The sequence below is a fragment of the Myotis yumanensis genome, unplaced genomic scaffold (genome assembly GCF_028538775.1).
Source record: "Myotis yumanensis isolate MYYU_CA2020_CCGP unplaced genomic scaffold, mMyoYum1.0.hap1 SCAF_16, whole genome shotgun sequence".
Taxonomy (NCBI): Eukaryota; Metazoa; Chordata; class Mammalia; order Chiroptera; family Vespertilionidae; genus Myotis; species Myotis yumanensis.
Genome location: NW_027223767.1, coordinates 34,210,784 through 34,232,361, shown reverse-complemented (window position 1 = coordinate 34,232,361; position 21,578 = coordinate 34,210,784). Strand labels below are relative to the sequence as shown.

Below are 21,578 nucleotides of genomic sequence, written 5' to 3'. Positions count from 1 at the left end.
TAAAACAAAAGTCAAGCAGTAAATTAGAGTGTTAGGAACTCTATTTGCATTGCTGTTTGTCCTCAGGACAATGTCTAGAAAAATGGACACTTTCTTTTCATGCTATTTTGAAGGACACTTTATCAAAACTTACCCAGAGCAATAGGAATGAGAATCGGAGCTAAGAGAGTCATATACAGAGAATGTGCTCTCTAAATCGTATGTCTTACTCTCAGAATAGGCTCTTAGGGAATTATTCTTGCTAGGGCTCTAGGACATAGTAGAGGTTTAGTAAACCTCATCACTAAAGGAAAAGGACCTAGAAGTTTTTCAGTTTAAGCACTCTCTAAGGGAAATAATTTATGTTCCAAAGCAAACACATACCTGTAAACTGGTCCTAACTGTTACAATTAGTTTGAGCCAGGAAGGAAATTTTCCAATCATTTTACTCAGAAATGATACAATTGTATCCCCATAATCCGGTTTGTGAAATTCTGCTTCATTTAATCCATCAATTAAGATGATGAAATCTTCATCTGGAATTTTTCTCTCTGAGGTAGAAAGAAACAAATTACTTAATAATTACCAAGTGAATAAGTGAGTTCTTTATGGGTCTTTGATTAGATATCTGGTTGGGGCAAAAAATACTAAAAAAAGGTTTTTCGTTTGTTCACTGAGTGCTCAGAGTACATAATTTACTATAAAGACAGAATAATTCATGTAGTGAATTCATTTTGTTTCCATCAGGTATAAAAGCTTTTGTCACATATATATTAAATATATGTATCATCATCATCATTTCCCCCATGTTATCAGATGTGAGACAGGCTGAGCATTATATTTATGACAATCTGCACATGGTAATTCATGTTCCTTTGGGAATTAAAAAAAAAGGAGGTTTAATTTGAAGTCCAAAGCAGTATAAAGGACTACATGTGCATGTGTAGTGAGAAGGAAGGGATGGGGGAACAGAGAAAAGGAATCCCAACCAATAGACAGACTTTAACTAGGCAGGTTGGATCACAAACTCCTATAGAACTAGCAGCCTCCTAGACTATCCCTAAAATAGCTTCAGTGGGATTAGACCCTTCCGTGATCTTCCCAGGGGATAAGTCACATGAAGTATGCCATGCTTGTGTTCAGTTCCCTTCTGAACTCTATTCTATCTTAAATTGACAAAATCAGTTTATCCTTAGGGCTAGGCTGTATAAGAAGGGTTGGTAACATTTCAGGCTTCTACTCTCATTAAATGCTTATTGATTTACTACATTGAACAATTAAAAAATTCCCAAGTTGAATCAACATTTTAGTACAAATGTTAGCCTTTAAAAGAGTTAAGACCAAATGAAAGTCTACATATTTTAGTTTCACATTTGAAAAGATGTACATTTTTCTGCATGATTAATAAGACTTTATATTTCCCCCCCTAAAGTACAAGCTTTATATAAAGGAATTTAATTTCAATATCCTAAGTACTAAAAGTCGGTTTTCAAATTATGAAAAGTTTTTACTATTACTTTTATCTGGTGACATTTTAGGACGAGAAATGAAATAGGATCCTAGTTCTTACCATTAACAATGAATATTAATGAGACAGCATTCTATATGATGTAGTACTAAGAAAGCACATTATTCCTTTGGGGAGTCCAAAGCATTAAGGAAGAGTGGAGTTGCTTGGCACTAATTGGGATTTACCTGCAAAACTGGGGGCTTTTATGTTCTTGACTTTGAGGACATTGGCTCTCTTAAGTGTAATTGTGCCTTTAATTTCGATAGAGGAATTTTCTAGTTGCAGTCTGCTGGGCAGCTATAATAGACCTATCCCTTGTTACTGAGCACCATCACCTGACCCCACCCAGTGGTGCACTGGAGCCATCCTGACTGCTTCAGGAGAATACACTGTAATATTTTCAAGAACTGGCACCCTAAAATAGGCAAGGTGGGAATATTTATTTACACAATGGAAACTGGCAATTGTTACAAGCTCTCCTCCTGCAGCTGGTTGTTAAAAATTTACCAGCAACACCACTGTCTCCACTGCTTCAATTACACGTCCTTTAACTTCACCAGGCTCCTTCACAAGAAAGCCATGATTTTCAAGTGGAGAAAAAGGTCTGATGATAATGCACTTGTTGAGATTTTCTTTGGGAAAAACATTTCAAACACATTCTCGAGCATCAAGATCAAGAACTTGCGTTAAATTATGATGTAGATGTTTTAATGAACAAAACAATTCAGTGCCTAATAAAATTAAATTTTATTCATCCCATGAGTAAACAATATATCATTTCTTAAAAAAATGAAATAAGTGCCTTACTTAAGATAATTATATTATTCTAAATCTTGACTTTTTTTTTTTTTTTTTGAGATTCTCTTCTTTTGAAGGAGTTACTTAGAAGTCACCTATGAATACAGGTGCTATTAGGTGTCAAAATATTTCCCCTGTTAAGAAATAAGGATGGCATGTTTATCTAAAAATATATTATTTAGGATTCAGATAAACAAAGGCAAAGAATTTCCAAATGATACTAATATTGCAAAACACTGAGAACTATTCCTAAATTTCTTTTCTTTGCTAAATGATGAAGTTTTTCAATTATCAACTTAAAAGGTAAAACTTTGAGGATCTTTAGACTGTGTCTTTCAAATGCAGCTAGCTTTATAAGAATATTCCTACATGTTCATTTTCAAACCTTTGTAGGTTATTAAAAACATACCCTAACTCAGTAGCTTTTAAAAGACTTTACAGACAAATGAAAAATTTAAAAATTACTACTTATATATTTAAATGTAAGAACATTTAAAGTACAACTACTATCCACTATCACCATTATTTCATAGAATAAAACAGTATTTTAACATTAAAGAAGTAAAAGAGACATAATCTATCTAAACTTTACATATATGCATATGCAAAACTACATCTATATTTATAGGTGTTTCTTTTCTTTTTTTAAAATATATTTTTATTGATTTTAAAGAGGAAGGGAGAGGGAGAGAGAGAGATAAAAATATCAATGATAAGCCCTAGCTGGTTTGGCTCAGTGGATAGAGCGTCAGCCTGTGGACTGAAGGGTCCCAGGTTCGATTCTGGTCAAGGGGACATGCCTGGGTTGCAGGCTCAATCTCCAGTGGGGGACGTGCAGGAGGCAGCCAATCAGTGATACTCTCTCATCATTGATGTTTCTCTCTCTCTCTCCCTTCCTCTCTGAAGTCAATAAAAATATATTAAAAAAATAAGTATCAATGATAAGAGAAAACCATTGATCAGCTGCCTCCTGCATGCTCCCTACTGGGGATTGAGCCCACAACCCAGGCATGTGCCCTGACCAGGAATCAAACCATGACCTCCTGCTTCATAGGTTGATGCTCAACCACTGAACCACCCCCAGCCGGACTCTTTTCTTTTTTTTTTAAAAAAAATGGAATCTATGGGGGTGACATTAGTCCACAAAACCATACAGGTTTCAAGTAGGCTGTTTCTATTTTCTTATTTTGCTATGGACTAATGAAAACCTCAAATGGACTGGTTCTTAGGAACCACTGTTCTAGCTGACAAGTTTTTTTTTTTTAGCTGACAAGTCTTTGGAAAGGTTTCCTAAACCCTTTAATCCTTGTTTTTAATCCCTTGAAAAAATATATATATATTCGCCAGGGACTCCTCACTGCCCTCACATGTATACTTAACAAATACTTGAACTTTCTTCCTTACTAGTCCCATTGTAAGATTCTACTTAGGTACCTGAGAGAAATAAGAATTATAGAAACAGCATGAGATGAGATGGTAGCAAGTACCAAAGTTAGAAGTGAATCCCAGTGCATGATATTTCATTGTTGTATATTGTACAGAACTTATCAAAAGTGAAAAGGCGGCTCATATTAGACAACATTTTTGTTCAGACAATCTGCATATTACATGTGAATTACCTTCCTTTTAGTTGTGATAACATATTAGTATGATCTTTCACTTCATATTGGTGGCTGAGAAACTTCAATGTACAAAAAATAATTAAATATATTTGTGGAGAAATTTCAAGATTTAAACAAGCCTAGGGTGTGGTAAAGCTAATAGGTATAGAGATATTCAGAGATCATCAGAGTGGAGAAGAGAAATTTTGATAGTTGAGTAAATAGCACAACAGCTGAAATAGCTGAAGATGGTAGCCAGGAGAACAGAAATTATAATCACTTGTTCTTTCTTATGAGTATCTCCAAAACTCTCAAGAAAGGTAAATAATTCTCCCAAGAATAAACAGGATTGCTGAGGAATCTCATGCTTTCTCAAATCTTTTTCTTTGGCTTCCAGAATTGACAAAACATTGTTAAGGGGATGGGGTGGGGATAGGGCAGAGATGGGTAAAGGAGGAGACGTTGCACTTACTCCATAGTCAACACTAGAAATGCCGAGGAAAAGAGGAGGAAGGCAGAGGCATGAGAGGGAGAATTCCATTTCACCCCTTCCCCGACTTAAAAAAATATCTTTATGCCTTTTAGTGGTCAATTAAGTTATTTTTAGTATGTATATATATATATAGAGTTGTGCAACCATGGATGCCATTTCCTTTTACCTGAACTGTAGAGTAATAAAAAGCATCAAGCATAAAGATTGGAGGTTTCTAATAGTGGAAACTCCACAACACTGAGTTGGAGCCATGATTTTACTGATTTATTTGAACTTCACAGAAAGGACTGGAAGTTCTACTATCTTTACCACAAGAAAGATGCATTATATTTGGAAATGATAATGAGAATATTTATAAGGAAAGGAGGAAGTGGCACTTCCTATAGGAATTTTTATTTTTCAAGTAAAATCTTTTATCTGTTAACTGTATTCTGTGGGACATCAGCTATGGAGCATTTAATTTTGGCAATGTGATAAAAAAAATCATTTCTGTAACATGCTGCAGGTAAACTCGGGCTCCAGAGTCTCCACCTTTCATCTTCTTTGCATCTCATCTGTACCTTTGTGGAGATTCTCCAGGGGCTCCAGGACACCCCTCCGGAAAGAGGCCATGGGGTCCTGAACACAGGACCGAAGGCTCAGCATGCTCTGTAGGTGAGGCTCCCGAAGAAGCTGCTCCCGATAGGCCGCCAGCTGAGGGGAGCGGCAGAGCAGGGCAGCAACATTGTGGACAAATTCTGGCACCAGGCAGGTGTAGGCATTATCTGCTTGGCAATAATGATAGGCAACTACCTACAAAAGAAAGATGAGAATGCAGACAGGTTTACCAGTAGCAAGAGCAACAGCCACGATTATTATCTTCCCTAACATGGTTTTTTGTTTCCCTATCCCTCAACTTTTTCATAAAAATAAAAGCTGCTAACTCAGTCTGGCTAGCATGGCTCAGTGGTTGAGCATCAAGCTATGAACCAGGTCGATCCCCAGTGTGGGGCGTGCAGGAGGCAGCCGATCAATGATTCTCTCTCGTCATTGATGTTTTTATCCCTCTCTCCCTCTACCTTTCTCTCTGAAATCAATAAAAATATATTAAAAAAGAAAAAGCAAAAAAAAAACCAACAACAAAAAACCCACAAAGCTACTAAGAAACTGCTTGATTTATCTAAGATCAGTAATTTGATAACATACTTTTACTGTATACCAGTGGTTCTCAACCTTCTGGCCCTTTAAATACAGTTCCTCATGTGGTGACCCAACCATAAAATTATTTTCGTTGCGACTTCAGAACTGTAATGTTGCTACTGTTATCGTAATGTAAATATCTGATATGCAGGATGGTCTTAGGCGACCCCTGTGAAAGGGTCGTTTGACCGCTGAAGGGGTCGCGACCCACAGGTTGAGAACCGCTGCTGTATACATATATCATAATTATATATCAATTAATATTTATAAATACAAATGAGCTTTCCCTCTGGATTATAAGAAATAGGAAGCAAGCCTGACAATACATATTTACATTAATCTCTCTAATATTTATTCAGCATAGAGCAGTATAGGAGTCTGATTTTATAACAAAGTATTAGGAATAAGATATTCAGAGAAAAACCATATGTCAGTCTCACCAAACACATTTGTTTATGTCATTACATTTTAAATTATAGTTATGCTATAAACAGCGTTATAAAAATAAAATAATTCCGTTTTAAGAATTATCATTACATATTTTCTGAGCACCTCTAGACAAGAAAATCAAAATTAGATAACAGGCCTGGCTGGTGCTCAGTGGTTGAATGTCGGCCCATGAACCAGGAGGTCATGGTTTGATTCCAGGTCGAGGCACATGCCTGGGTTGTGGGCTCAATCCCCAGTAAGGGGTGTGCAAGAGGCAGCCAATTCATGGTTTTTTTCTCATGGATGTTTCCAACTCTATATCCCTCTCCCTTCCTCCCCCACCCTCCCCTCTCTCTCTCTATATATGTATATATATATTTATAGTATATATAAAAAGGAAAAAGAAAAAAATTAGGTAAGAGGAAGAAGGAAAGGGGTGAGATTTTTTTGTTAGATGCAGGTCTTAAATTCAAAGAACTTAGAAAATGTATGAGTCTTCATGGAGGGACCTGGAGAGTATTATGCTAAGTGAAATAAGCCTGTCAGAGACAGACAAGTATCGCATGATCTCCCTCATATGTGAAATCTAAGGAACAAAATAGATTCAGAGACAAAAAAAAGTATGGAACAGACTGTCAAATCTCAGAGGGAAGGCAGGGGGTGTGGGGAAGAAAGAGATCATCCAAAGAACTTGAATGCATCTCTATATATAAAAGCCCAGTGACCAATCGGCGAAATGACCAGAATGACCGGTTGACCAGTCGCTATAATGTGCACTGACCACCAGGGGGCAGACGCTAAACGCAGGAGCTGCCCCCTGGTGGCCAGTGCGCTCCCACAGTGGGAGTCCCGCTCAGCTGACCAGGATGAGCGGCGCTCCTACAGCAGGCTGATCCCTGCAGGCCATGCCCCCCACCAGTGCACGAATCAATGCACCAGGCCTCTAGTATATGCATAACCCATGGACAAAGACAATAGGGTAGTGAAGGCCTGGGGAGGGGGGAGGGGTGGGCTAGAAAGGGTCAATGGGGGAAAAAAGGGGACATATGTAATACTTTGAACAATAAAGATTAAAAAAAGAGTCTTAATTATCACCCAGGGTGTGGGCTGGCTGGCTGGAACCTGGAGTTTTAAGCTCTGAATTTCTGTTTGAATTTGCAGAGCTCTTTGCCTCAAGGTCAAGTGCAGAGGGTGGTTTTAATCTAGACCATTCTGATGGTTCAGTAGTACCCACAAAGTGATAAGATTGTGTAGATACATGAAATTGGCAGGGGAGATTCAGCTTGAATATATGGAAGGCACCTGGCATGGTGTTCAGCACACAGTATGCATAGTTGTCTCCATCATCATTGCCTTCCTCCTTCTCTTCCTCTCCATCATCAATATGGTCATCATCAAGGTTCTATATAGTCTCTTTTTCAGCCACTGGCTTTGTGCCTACAGGCATTTGAAATTTGCCCCAAGAGCACTCATAAATGTACTATTGTGATTCCAGCTCTTCAATCATCTCTCAGGAACAGAATTACCCATTAAAGTGTTCTGCTTTGAACGGATTCCTAATCTGTAGGTATGGTCATCCCAATTCCTTAACAAATGCTGGAAATGTCACTTTAATACCTGAAATCCCTCTCATTAAGCATTCAAAGTTTGAACAATACAGAAAATGTTACTAGACATATAAAGCTGAAGACAGGAATTGCTTGTGAGTGAAGCAATGATATGGAATTGGAAATGAGAAATTGTACTAAAAAAATCTCCACTCTTTTCTTCAGGTAGACTGCTCATTGCTTAAGTAAGGAACCCAAAAAGAAAACTAGGCAGCAATTAATTTGTCCCCTCAATGAAGTGAATGTCAGTGATTATGTCCACATGGATACAAATCTCCACTTTATAAAAATCAAACATCAAACCTCTGAATCAATATGAACTTTCACCATATTTTACTTCAATTGATTCCAGAGCTCAAAAAGCAAAACACAGCTGAGCAAATCAGCTGTTAACTTACCCTTTACCTAAAGTAATGAGATAAGTTTGAAGATAAAAATTCTGAAATTTAGGGAGAGGGTTCTTTTGCTGCTTTCATTAAAAACCATCTGTACTCTTAGGCTGAATGAAGTTTTATCTAACAAAGGTTAAATAACATTGCTAATGGTGCCCCTTCTACAGCTACTTCTCTTTTAATTTTAAATATTTCTTTGGCATTTCAAATATAAAATCTTGATTCCTTTGCAGAATTCAGGAAGAAAATCATTCAACATCTTCATAAAATTTTCACTGTGGTCCAAAATAGGTTTATTAGACATTTCAAAATAGTTACATAGTATATATATGTACATACAATTCTGTCAAAAACATTTGGTACTTCCTGCAAATTATCTATTGACATTATCTACAATTTTCCTTACATATAGAAATAGGAAACAAATCTGGGAATGTAGTTTTTTCTTCAGTCTGTCCTTGTATCAGTGTTCAGTGATGGATGTCAGATCACTCCCTAGAGCTTTGAGGAAGTCATCAGGGACACCCATACTCAGTCACTATTACTCCAACTTCCTGGAAATGGTTCAGAATGAGTCCACACTCAATAAATCAGGCAGGTAAAACCTTTCTCCTTGGTGAATTCTTGTTTCTTACAATTACTTGTTGAAATTTCATTTTTAGTTATGTCTTTTGTATATTATCAATTTTTCCATCTCAAGTTTTTATGTTAAATCCCTAAACTTGTAGAATTGGTATACAGTATTTTATTAGTTATTAAAAAATTCTATCCAAAATATACAGGATCTGACCAAAATCGTATTAATTTTTTAAAGACAGTAAGTGAATTTTAAATTACTTCTGTGAGGGAACAAAGAAAAGGGGATGTTTATAGGTCATATAGACAAAAGAAAAGATTGGAGGTCAGTATAGCCTTGGGTATAAAAAGCTTTTGACTTAATACTGTACATAAGAAATGATAAAACTAAGCAGAATCCTCAGTAAAGGCCCTAATCAAATGACTGAGCGGCAGCAAATTTTTCAGGCTTGTTTAAAAGTCAAAGGCCTTCACTCTCCAAAGATCATTTCCTACTTCAAATGAGTAATCTGTGATGGAATTAAGCTAATCTCAAAGAAAAGGCACCTTTGAATATCTGGAATTTGGATATAAAAATTTAATTTACACAATGACTGGCATTTGTATCAGTTCAATTCTGAAGTTGATCATATAACTTCTTTGAGTCTCAATTTCCTTACCTACCCATTCCTTTCCAACTCTAAAGTTTTGGTTCTGTAATAATAAAATATTTCTTCTAGGAACAGCAAAGAAAAATACACTTTTCTCCATGTTCTCATGGTATACCTGTACATATTTCTGTTCACTTTGCCTAGGGTTTCCCTACCTTAGCTCCCTTGATGTGAAAAGGGAACTAGCATGCCCACAAACTGGGAATCCTATTGTACCTGTGAGGCTAGTCTCCGCATAGCCTCCTCCTGCCGCCTGCGCATTTCTGGAGTTCCTGGGCAGCTTCCACTGGTAATGGATGAGTGGGCTGAAGGTGGTTGTGTGAGTGGCAGCTCTCTGTTGGCATCCACATCTGGATTAAAAAGATGAGATGTTTGCATCAGACAATCATAAAACTCTGAACGAAATAAAGACTCGTTAAATTTCATTTGTTGTATGATCCAGCAATTCTATTCCTAGGTATATACCCAAGAGAAATAAAAACAGAGGTCCATGCAAAAACTTGTACACATATACTCACAACAGCTAAAAAGTGGAAACAACCTAAATGTCCACCAACTGATGAATGGTTAAAATGTGGTATATCCATACAATGGACTATTTCTTGACAATAAAAACAAATGAGATACTGATCTATGCTACAATATGGATAACCCTTGAAAATATTACACACAGAGAAGAAGCCAGTTACAAAAGGCTATATGTTGTATAATTCTATTTATATGAAATGCCCAGAAAACAGAGTCTATAGGGCCAAAAAGTAAATTAGTGGTTACCGGGGGAGTGAAGGTAGGGAGTTAAGGGGAGACTGGAGATTGACTACTAAAGGGCATAGGATTTCTTTTGGGCTGGGGGGGGGGGGGGGGGGGATGAAAATGTTCTAATATTAGATTATAATGACTGTTGTACAACTCTGTGACTATGACTAAAAAACACTGAATTGAACAATTTAAATGGGTGAATTGTATGGTATGTGAATTATAACTTAATATAGCTGTTTTTTTTTTTAACAATTCAATTTGTTCATTTAATTTAGAAAATGTCTTACCTGCCACTAAAAAGTACAAAATATATTTATGAATGCAGATCATACTTTTAAAAATGGGTACCAAAGCCCTAACCGGTTTGGCTCAGTGGATAGAGTGTCAGCCTGCGGATGCAAGGGTCCCAGGTTCGATTCCGGTCAAGGGCATGTACCTTGGTTGCAGGCACATACCCAGTGGGGTGTGTGAGGAGGCAGCTGATTGATGTTTCTCCCTCATCGATGTTTCTAACTCTCTATCCCTCTCCCTTCCTCTCTGTAAAAAATCAATAAAATATATATATATATATATATATAAAGGGTACCAAAGTAGTTGACAATAAAAACAAATGAGATACGGATCTATGCTACAATATAGATAACCCTTGAAAATATCACACTTACTCAGAGAAGCCAGTTACAAAAGACCATATGTTGTATAATTCTATTTATATGAAATGTGCAGAATGAGTAGATGTTAATTGATGGTCAAAAGGTAAAGGAGGAGGAGTAAGGGAAGACAGTCCTCATTCAACTCCTTACCAGTGCAACTAACAGCTATTTTCCCTTCAACTGGTCCAGTAAATTCCCTGGTCACTACACAGTGTTCTGAGCAATTGTAAGAGGGTAGCTGTGGGAGATGACAGTGAAAAAATGCTTGAAGAAAAGTGTCAGCTGAGGTCAAGTTCAGTGACTGTCACTGTATCATTTCTGTTGTTCATTCCCTCTCCTCACCACACTCCCATTTTTCTGGTATTTGATTTTGTGGGTAGTTACTGTATGAATATCTTCTGTTTTCTAGTTATTTCCTTTTAAATATGCCTTATTTTTTGTCTGTGTGTCTTTCCTTTCTGTTGGTATTCAGAAAACAGTAGAAATAAAAGTTAATGAAGCCAGTGTGCACAGCAGACTGGCAAAACAGACTTCTGAAATGAGCAGAGTAGGGAGGGTAGTGGTTACTTACTGAACAGCTGTTTGGGGGACTTTGCAGCTGTTGGCAAATGTCAAATCCAAATAATAACTAACACTGTGACTTTTAGTGATAGGAAAATATAGACTTGTATTAGAGCTTCCCTAACTACTGTATCGACGATACTTGTAGTTAATACAAATACAATAATGCCTGACTTACACAACAGGTCTATTTTCACAAAATGTTTTTGCTCTTTGTATGTGTGTGTTGGAGGGGTGGGATGATGATGATGGTGGGGGGAGGGGAGGTTGATGGGGGAGTCAGGTTTGGGAAGGGGTGTAGGTGGAAAGCAGGATGACAGGCTAGTGCCTGCCTTGACAGCTTTTCTGTACCTTCCCAGGGAAATGACAAGGAGGGGGCGGGCTGGGGGCTGAGTGTCTGTGGGGGAAGGCAGAGCCAGGCTATGCAGTACTGCAGACTAAACTGCTCAGGTCTTCTACAGCAGTGCTGCTCAGTGCGGAGGAGGCAGGGCCAGAAGAAAAATGACAGATGATGCAGAGATGGGAGGTTGGACGTGGGGGCTCCAATAATTTTCCACTTGTTCTCATTACTACAACTACATCACTGGTATCACTTACTGAGGGTTAGGCGAGCCGGTGGGATTTCAAATAAACTTATCTAAGCTTAATGTAAATTAAACTCTGTAAAAAATTAAGCCAACTCTCTATATAGACATCATTCTTATTCTGCTACTGCCAGCAACATTTCAGTGCCAGCTTATACAGTAACAGATTAATGCTGAAAAACAGCGTGCACTTTATCAGTCACCTATTCTTGACTCTTCTTAAGGACTAGTGGTTCGGTTAAGATGGTAGAAGTAGAATGTAGCTTGGACATCAAATATTACAACAAACATTATCTTTTTCAAAGCAACTACTGGCTCTGGATAATTCTGATAAACACATAACCACATATTTTATCCTCCTTGACACCTTTTCAAGGTTTGAAAGTTAACTATGAGGCCAAATCTATAGTTTCAACATATGGACATTTATCGTATGAATGAGAGGGTCGTTATTTTTAGAGTTTCTCTGGAGATAAAGGCAATGGATGTTGAGAATAACTTAATGAAACACCTTGAAAGAATCTCTACTTTCGGGAGCACAGGGGCTGTTTTTTTTATTAACTGTTACTCTCCCAGACATGGGGGGTGTGGACTCCCAGATACCTTTGCTTTCTGAGAAAGCAGCTCTTCTTGCCTTTGGCATTTATCCTGTCATGCATGATTCTACCACTCTGTTATCTGAAACAGTGATAGAGGAGTCAGAGAGACTATTAGCTATCTGCTTTTCTGCCTGACACACTCAAATAGTTAACCTCTTGGCTTACTCAGATAAGAGGTAGTTTGGTGTGATACTTAAGCACACAAAGGAAAATACTGGAATAGGTGTGAAAAATTACTTTTAACCATGAATATATTCTTAGAATCAGAGAATTTTAGCAAAGGAACAAATCTTAAAGATCACCTAGTCCCACTTTCTCATTTACAAATGAGAAAACTGAGGTTTAATGAATTAAAGTAAAATTCTCAAGGTTATAAAATATAGTCAATTTGAGTGTTGGGACTCAAACTCTGGGCTCTTGATTCCCACATGACCTATGCCAATCGACCTCAGAAAGTTTCATGTAGAAACTAAGCATGACATTACTCTTAAGAAAATATTCTTTCATACAAATTCTTATCATACCCTGGTAAACGGACTCTTGATTCAAACAGTTTTCTTTCTAGGTACTAGTTGTTCTTCTACATGTTAGATATCCATAAATTTACCTATGGCAATCTGCCTACTTAATGACATGAGAGTGCTAATTAATTTCAACAGGAAGCCAAGATGTTTGGAGGGCGTTCAGTGAATTCCTGTTGAGTTTCAGCACTGTGCTAGACTCTGTAACGACTATAATCTCAGACAAACCATTTCTAGTGATTGCTGTTTTGAAAATTTGTGGTGAACTAGACGGAGCTACATTAGCAGACCAATAGTTTCTTTCCATTTTTTCTCTCTTATAACTAACAGAAACCAGGTAGACTATACATACAGTGTGTATAGGAAGAATATTTCCTTTTATCTCCTTTACTGAAGTGAGTGAATTCTACCAAAAAGGAGAGCAAAATGGGTAAGAGAATGGCCTCTGAAACCAGACTGCTTGGTGTTAAATTCTAGTTTCACCATTTACTGGCTATGAAACCTGGGAGGTTTGTTTAGCCTCTCTGAGCCTCAAATCACTTATATGTGAAATGAAGACAACAGGACCAATCTCACTGAGTTGATAGAATTGGATGAATTAAAACTTACTAAGCTGTCGGGGAGTACCTGGCATTAGTGACCATATGAGTAGTCTAAAAATAAGTAAACAAGATCTTGGTGGTGATCATCCCAAGCTGTGCTCTGCCTGGGGTGAAAGAAGTATGGATATATATGAGATCTTAGCATCTTCTCACAAGGAAGCAGGAGAAACCCTTCAAGGGCACAATGACGTTCAAGCCCAGGCAGTGCAATACTGACATCAACAGCAAGGAAATGAAGGCCATGAACAGATTGTGCTGGCATGTAACAAGGAGACCTGGGCACAGGCTGAGCAAACCTGACAGTGATGGATGCAAACAGCTCTTACAGGCAATTGCTGTAGTCATTCTCCAAAGGACAGACTAGCCAGTAGGGAAGAGTCATACATTTTTCTGAAAGTTATTTTCCCTCCCCAGTCACACTGAGGTGACTGTTGGATATGTGGGTTAAATGTAAGCAGAGTATTATATTCTTTCCCTCAACTCTGAATTAATGGCCCTCACATACAAATCAGGATTTGCAGATCTATAATAATAAAAGCGTAATATGCTAATTAGACTGGACATCCTTCCGGACAAAGCCAGGGCTGCGAGGTGAGCCCAGGTCCCGGGTGCCAGAGGGAAGCTGATGCCGGCAGCCAGGGGAAGGAAGGCCTACTCTTGTATGAAATTTCGTGCATTGGGCCTCTAGTCAGAAAATAAAAGGATATGAGACAATATAAATATGTTAGAAAAAAATTTCAAAGCAATGAAGCAGAGAGTTCTTTAAAGAGGAATACTTACGCTTGGGGGAGGCATGTGGGCTGTCTGAGGCAATCTGTCTCATCCGTGTTCCATGGCAGCTGAGGGCCACAAGTCTGGAGATGATGGCGGTTTTGCCGAACCCAATGTTTCCCACAATCACTACTCCTTGGTTCACGTTGGCATTTGAACTTTGAAGTTGAGCATCTATTTCATGGAAAACCCAGTCCCGGCCAACAAACACTGACTCTGTAGTGATGCTGGGCACTTCAAAGAGCAGAGGCTTCAGGGAGATATCTGGAGGTCTATAAGGTGCAAAGCGAACTAGAAGGAACAATAAGAAAACAGAACTTAGGCCAAACCATCAGCACTGAGAGAAATAAAGACAAAAAACATCAACTTAGAATTACAGTATGATGGTATTCTGGCTTATTCAGAAAATAATAAAACTCTGATTTTGGTTCTATGCAGATAAGCAATGACAGGTGAGCTAGAGCCATTTGATACTCTAGTTGGCAGAACACAAACACTGTCGAAACAGTAAGGATTTATGGGACAGTCAGAAAGTCAGGGTAATATTAAAAACTATTAAACAATGGGGATGGCCTGGGCACTAGCAATCAGGATAGATGCACAAGTAGTAAAGAAGTAGGGTCCTGAAGGCCTCCTTGTATGCCTGGGGATAACCTTGTAATTGTCGGATTGTGGGGAGATGCAGAGTTGGGAGTTCCTGGGCGAGAGACCAGACTATGGCGGGTCTTTACCAATCAGCAAGGGCATATTTCAATATTTAACAACCAATATGGTCATACCAGTATATACCAGTCCTGTGGAAAAGCAAGGCAAAGTTTCTTTAAAAATACCAATGAAAACAGAAATTCCTTTAAGTTCATGATTTTATATATATATATATACATATATTAAAGGAAGCAAAGCCTCTCAAAGCTGATGGTTTAAAAGGTCTTAAGCAGTCAAGGAAGTAGAAACCAAACTTTCACCTAATGTCTTTGCACTTGTACTAATTGTATTCATGCCAATTAAAAAAAGATTTTTGACTTATATACACCTGTCTTGGGGACGAATCTTTATTGCTTTTCTGTGTTTATGTAGTTGTGGGATGTGCTAAGGGCCAAGTAGGAGTTCTACTTTCAATAGTTCTCTAAAAATGTGTAATAGATGTGACTTGGTTTTAGAGATCAACCTTCTAATTGTATTGATGGTAAAAAGAAGCCCTGCCTGACCTCTCTTATCTGAGTTAAATGCCTTTCCCATAACTATTCTGAGAGTAGCTCTAAGATGTATCATTTTATCTGTTTGTATCTTTAACTTAGCATAGTGCTTTAAAACACAGTAGGTGTTCAATAAATACATACTGAAAGAATCAATTAAAAATAAGGTATGATACTCTAAACCCATTTTGTATTTTTGAAAATAAGGGCCAGGGGTGGGAATGAGAACAGGAGAAAAGGAAATCATAAAGGTGGAAATGAGATCTATGTATACTGCTTTTATTATTCTAGAACATACCTAAACCACTTATACATCATAAAATGAGATCTAGAGATGGCAGCTTACTTAAGAAAAATACATAAGCATGCATATATGTACACTTTCATTTAAAACTGTCTGAAATCCATTAGAAAGATAACAGCATTTTATAAAAGGGTAACAATTCCAAAAGTAGTGCAAATAATTAAAAATGTAAAGCCAAACTCTAATAATAGAAGCAGATAGTTTCCTATATTAGTTTAAAATGTCCCCAAATTTCACTTAAAAAATAAAGGGCTGTGGAGATACAGCTACATGGTCACTTATAATTTCCTAATTCACATCTCTTTGCCAAAACTTACCCTTTTAAAATCCATAACTATAATCAGAGCTCAGTGAAAATTAGACTATAACTTCCTAAAAATATTCTTTTAAATTCTAGTGTCTTATAGCTAATAGATTCTGTTTTACTTTTCTTAAGCATTATTTTATGAGCTATAATTCACATACCATAAAATTCACCCTTTTAAAGTATACAATTTAGTGGCTTTTAGTATATTCCAGTCCCTGGCAATCAGAGACTTTCTCTCTTTACAGACTTGCTTATTCTGGACATTACACACAAAAGTTATCATATAATATGTGGCATTTTGTGTCTGGCTTCCTTCACCTACCATAATATTTTTGAGGTTCATTTTTGTTATAGCATATATTGGTACTGCATTCATTTTTATTACCAAATAATATTCTATTGTATGCCTATACCACATTTTTAAAATTCATTTATCAGATGAAGAACATCTGGGTTGTTTCCACTTTTTAATTATTATGAATCATGCTGCTATGAACACTCGTGTACAAGTTTTTGTGTACATAATTCTGTTGGGTATATATCTAGAAAGGGTATTGCTGGGTCATATGAAAACTCTATATTTAACTTTTTTTATATATAAAATATATTTTGATTTTTTACAGAGAGGAAGGGAGAGGGATAGAGAGTTAGAAACATCCATGAGAGAGAAACATGGATTCAGCTGCCTCCTGCACACCCCCTACTGGGGATGTGCCCACAACCAAGGTACATGCCCTTGACCAGGATCGAACCTGGGACCCTTCAGTCCGCAGGCCGACGCTCTATCCACTGAGCCAAACCTCAGGTTAGGGCTATATTTAACTTTTTGAGAAACTGCCAAACTGTTGTATTTTATTTTTTGCTATTTTTCACAGAATACATATTCACTATAGAAAATTTAGGAATATTAAACAAATAATGCCCTAGCTCAGCGGTCACCAACCGGTGGTCCGTAGATCACTGGTTGTCGGTGAGGTCGGAAAGGTTGGCGACAGTCCCCCTAGCTAGTTTGGCTCAGTGGATAGAGTGTTAGCCTGTGGACTGAAGGGTTCCGGGTTTGATTCTGGTGCCCGGGTTGCGGGCTCAATCCCTAGTAGGGGGTGTGCAGGAGGCAGCCGATAAATAATTCTCTCTCATCATTGATGTTTCTAACTCTCTCTCCATCTCCCTTTCTCTCTGAAATCAATAAAAAAAACCAACCAACAACAACAACAAAATAATAGTGTTCCCTCTAGCCAGGGAGAAATACTATTCACATACTATATATTCTGAGTTTTATCTGTACCATATACACTTATTTCACAAACAAAAAATGGGATCATCTGATAAACACTGTTTCATAATTTGCCTTTATCACTTAGCAATTCCAGAGTTCTGAAAAAGTTGATTCTGTCAGACGTGCCAGCTTCATGGTTGCTTCAGTGGAGGGACTGATTATTGCAGTGCCTTACTTCACCATTTTCCATGATGTCACTTGATAGCAGGGGCCGCTAAACCCTCATGGGGTTTCCTGGGTATCTGAGTGCCCTTGCTGGGCAGACACTTAGACAAACATGCTGAGCTCTGGCTGAACAGTCACTGGACTCCCGGCGAGGAAGGAGAAAACAACATCAGTTGGCTTGAGATGAGTCTAATCATGCCTAGAGAGACTAAGCTCACACAGAACTTAGGGAACACAGAACTGGTTTCAGAACCAGAATTAGAACCTAATTCTTACTCTGAAATTCAGGCTTTTCCCTATTATATTATGTTGCAACTGCTCTATAGTATGTAACTATTAAATCTTAAAGTGACATGAGTTCTTCAACTGATGACCAGAATAGATAGGCTTAGCTGACATGTTAAACTCTTTTCTTTATCCTTCACTTCTCCTGTGCTTCCCTTTAGGAATTGCATGCTTCATAAGAGGTGACCTTTTCAGAGAGAGAAGAGCTACTCAGAGACACTCAGTTGCTTTCTAAACTAACTTATCTGTTCAGGTCTAAGATTACTTTATACTGTGCATCAAAACGGACTTTCATGGCCCGGCCTGAGGACTGACCCACGCACCAAGAGGTCATTGGTTTGATTCCCTGCGGGCTCGATCCCCAGTAGAGGGTGTATAGGAAGCAGCCGATCAATGTTTCTGACATCAATGCTTCTCTCTCCTTCTCCCTTCCTCTCTGTCTAAAAATCAATAAAAACATATCTTTTAAAAGGGACTTTCATTAATATGACTAATGTGAATTTATAATATTGAATAATTATAGACTCAATTTAATTGCTTAAATTTTTTGGAAAAATTCGATTAACTTGTTCTCATGTTAACATAATCGCTCATCATATTTTATTCTACTGAGAAAGCGCTGACATTTAAAAGTTATTTTAAAATTTTTCTAAAAATGTAATCAATTCACAGAAACCTCAAAGGAAGAACAGACAAAATTAGCCCAGTACCATATGGTAAAACAACTGTAGATACCAAGAACAGCCTAGAAATGATTTCTGTACCTCTGAAACTGAGGCTTTTGTCAGATCAGTATATTAAAAGAAAGCCATACTTCTTATATACCAAGAGTAAAGTCAGGGCATATGAATAAGAAAGCATTTTGGTCTGTATTGTAGGACATGTAAGTAATGAATATTCACTGTGGAGTTCATATTCCTAAATATATGTTTCTTTGTTTGGGATATCAACTAGTTTTCAAGAGATTTTCTAAGGCAGAAACCACTGAAATAATCCGGTGAGAAATTACCACAGCAACTATAGCTGAGCTAAGGGAAAAAGATGAGCTGATCCATACCATTTAGTAACAGATATGGCTTTCTTACCCTTGGAATTCAAGAAGTGGCAGTCCCAGAGCAGACAGACCATCCCATCCTTCTCAAAACATGCCAATAAGGTATACTGCAATTTACTTTGAATTGTAAAAAATAATGGATGGATAAAGAAAGGGACAGATGGATAGATATGTGACAAAATAATATAGCAAAATGTTAATGATCTGATCAAGGTGGTAGGTATATGGGTGTTTATTGTAGAATTCTTTCATTATTTTATATCCAAAAAATTTCCTAATAAAATGTTGAAGGAAAAAATACAAAAAGGAAAAACATTACAATAGGGCACAAAAATCAGACAAGCTTTGGATAGCTGTTTTTAAAAGGGATTTAATAACCACTCTAGACTCAGATTAAGTGTATGCATCTCTTCAGTGCAAATTAGGCTCACAGCAGACAAATAAATTCTCTCTAGGAAACAGTCTCTGTGAGACTTCAATAAGTATAATTACATATCTAGGCTTATAGCGAAAAGTGACCTTTATTAACTAAGGCAAAGAGTAAACATTTAAAAAACAAACAAAAGTGCATTAAGGCTAACAGATCCACTAGCCCAAATGCAAATATAAACAGCTGCAGCAAGAAGAGAAGGGGAAGGGGAAGTGGGGGCAAAAGAACTCTAACTGGATTTAGACTAAAGCATATTTACTCATGGAAAACAACTATGAATCATCATAAAAGGAGTCAGTCACAGGACTGGCAGGAGAAAGGGTAGTGTGTAACACAGCCAAGGTCTGGTGCAAACAGGAGCAGAGTTGTATTTCTTCACATTCTCTTGTAATGACTGTGAAGTCTAGCCTGGAAGCACCTCTGTTCCTCAGAACAAAAGATAACTTTTTAGGGTTCATGCCATGCATGCTATTCTCTACACAGAGGAGAGGAAAAACACGTGCTTCAGACAAAACCTGGTATCACATTAGCACCAAACATAAGTAAAAAGACACGCTTTCCCCCGCTTAAGAAATACTTAAACCAAGGAATGGGCTCATTTGTCCACTGAATTTCCAGAAAGCTCACTCTCCCATTACAGGAGTCAAATCTCTTTAGGGTCTGCTGTTTATTCATGGTGCTCTTGAACAGGACTATAGTAGGCAGCTCTTCCTACCTCCAGAAATGAGTTTTTGAAGAATGTCCTAAAGGACAACCTAAAGATAATAGTCTGAGATATGTTCATTCCAGATAACTTCTGTGTGTGTGTGTGTGTATGTGTTTAAAGATTAAATAAAGCAGAATCACTTTTTGGGTCAGCAGTAAAGTGGGTAAAACTGTGGACTCAGAGCCAGATGCCTCAGTTTGCATCTTGTCTCTGTTACTCACTAGCTGTGTGACCTGAGGATGATTACTTAGGTTCTCAATATCTCAGTTTTCCTCATTTTAAAATTAGGGATAACAATGATTCTGTGAGGATTACATAAATTAACGCACGTAATAGACCTAGGACAGTGTCTGGCTGTTAACTGCTATCACTATTCATATTATCAAGCCAAAAAAGATATCTAGTGTAACCATAATCACCCCCCTCCAACACACACTTAAAATAAAAATATTGAGAACATACATAGCCTTCTTCCCTTTGAGGCTTCTAACTTATCTCCTTTCACTACCCAACATTTTGAAAGAGCCATGCTTGCTATCTTCACGTACACAACAATAACTCATTCTAGCCTGGCCTCCTTCAATTTTACTCTTCAGAAATTCTTTTGGTTAAAGTCACTAAAGACTTTCTAATTCCAATAACTTATTTTCAGCCTTCATGCTTTTTAATCACTCCTCAGTATTTAACAGTCTTAACTAAGCCCCATTTTTTTTGAAATACATTCCCTTCTTGGGCTTAAGATGACACTTTTTTCTAGTTCTCCTGATGTATCTTTTAATGATTCCTCCTCTTCTGCACATCCCTAAAATATTGTCATTCCTAGGTTAATTCATAGAAACAGCCAGCAAATATATGTATCTGACACGATCATGTTAATCCCAACACTTCTATTCTCATATCTCATCAACTTACCCTACCACAATCACCCAACCTATTAAGTCCTTATTAACTAGTACAGTTCTTATCATATAGTATGTATATTCAGTAACATTTAGTAAGTGAAATCATGAATGAAAATAGTGAATATTGATTTTCCATTCTCAAAGAAATATAGATAGACTTGGTTTTATTAGAACAGGATGGTTAGGGGAAGGCAGTTATAGGATGCAAACCCAGGTCTTTGAAAATCACTGCTCTGTATTAAGATAATAAAAGGAAATAGCTCATTTGTTTGCCACTTTTCAGGGATACACTCTTGTTTAAAGGCTACTGTCATAAACATTAAATAACAAGACAGTTGGGGAAGAAAAACTATTATTTTCCCAGCTTTGTGTATAACATAAGCAAGGTCTGGATGCTGGCCAATGTACTGACAAAGAATAGCATGCTCACAGGAAGCTGGGGGAAAAGAAGAAATGTGCCTTAGAGTTAGTGTCCAGAGGGGACAAGATAAATTTTTTTAAAGACTAATTTTCTTTCTTTTTTTAAAGAAAAGTTACACACATTCATTTGGGTAAATAAGGTCTTACTAATGTGAGATTTACTGTTGTGCATTTACTTCTTCATTATTATAGGTACAGTAGGTATTTTAGCTCACAGAGAACACAATTTAACTACCAAGAAAGTCATTTTCTAATGAGAGATGGATTTA

At 37.4% G+C, this 21,578-nt stretch overlaps 1 protein-coding gene across 10 annotated transcripts in view; it reads right to left on the bottom strand.

The window, feature by feature from the left end:
• TANC2 (tetratricopeptide repeat, ankyrin repeat and coiled-coil containing 2) overlaps positions 1 to 21,578 on the bottom strand; it is a 265,295-nt gene that overhangs the window by 60,396 nt on the left and 183,321 nt on the right. For all 10 annotated transcript variants that reach the window (XM_070395132.1, XM_070395133.1, XM_070395134.1 and 7 more), the window contains 4 exons: positions 14,274 to 14,555; positions 9,431 to 9,564; positions 4,942 to 5,173; positions 364 to 530 (listed from right to left, as the gene is read on the bottom strand). In XM_070395132.1, the coding sequence (XP_070251233.1) occupies positions 364 to 530; positions 4,942 to 5,173; positions 9,431 to 9,564; positions 14,274 to 14,555 (815 nt within the window). The remainder of the gene's footprint in view (positions 1 to 363; positions 531 to 4,941; positions 5,174 to 9,430; positions 9,565 to 14,273; positions 14,556 to 21,578) is intronic.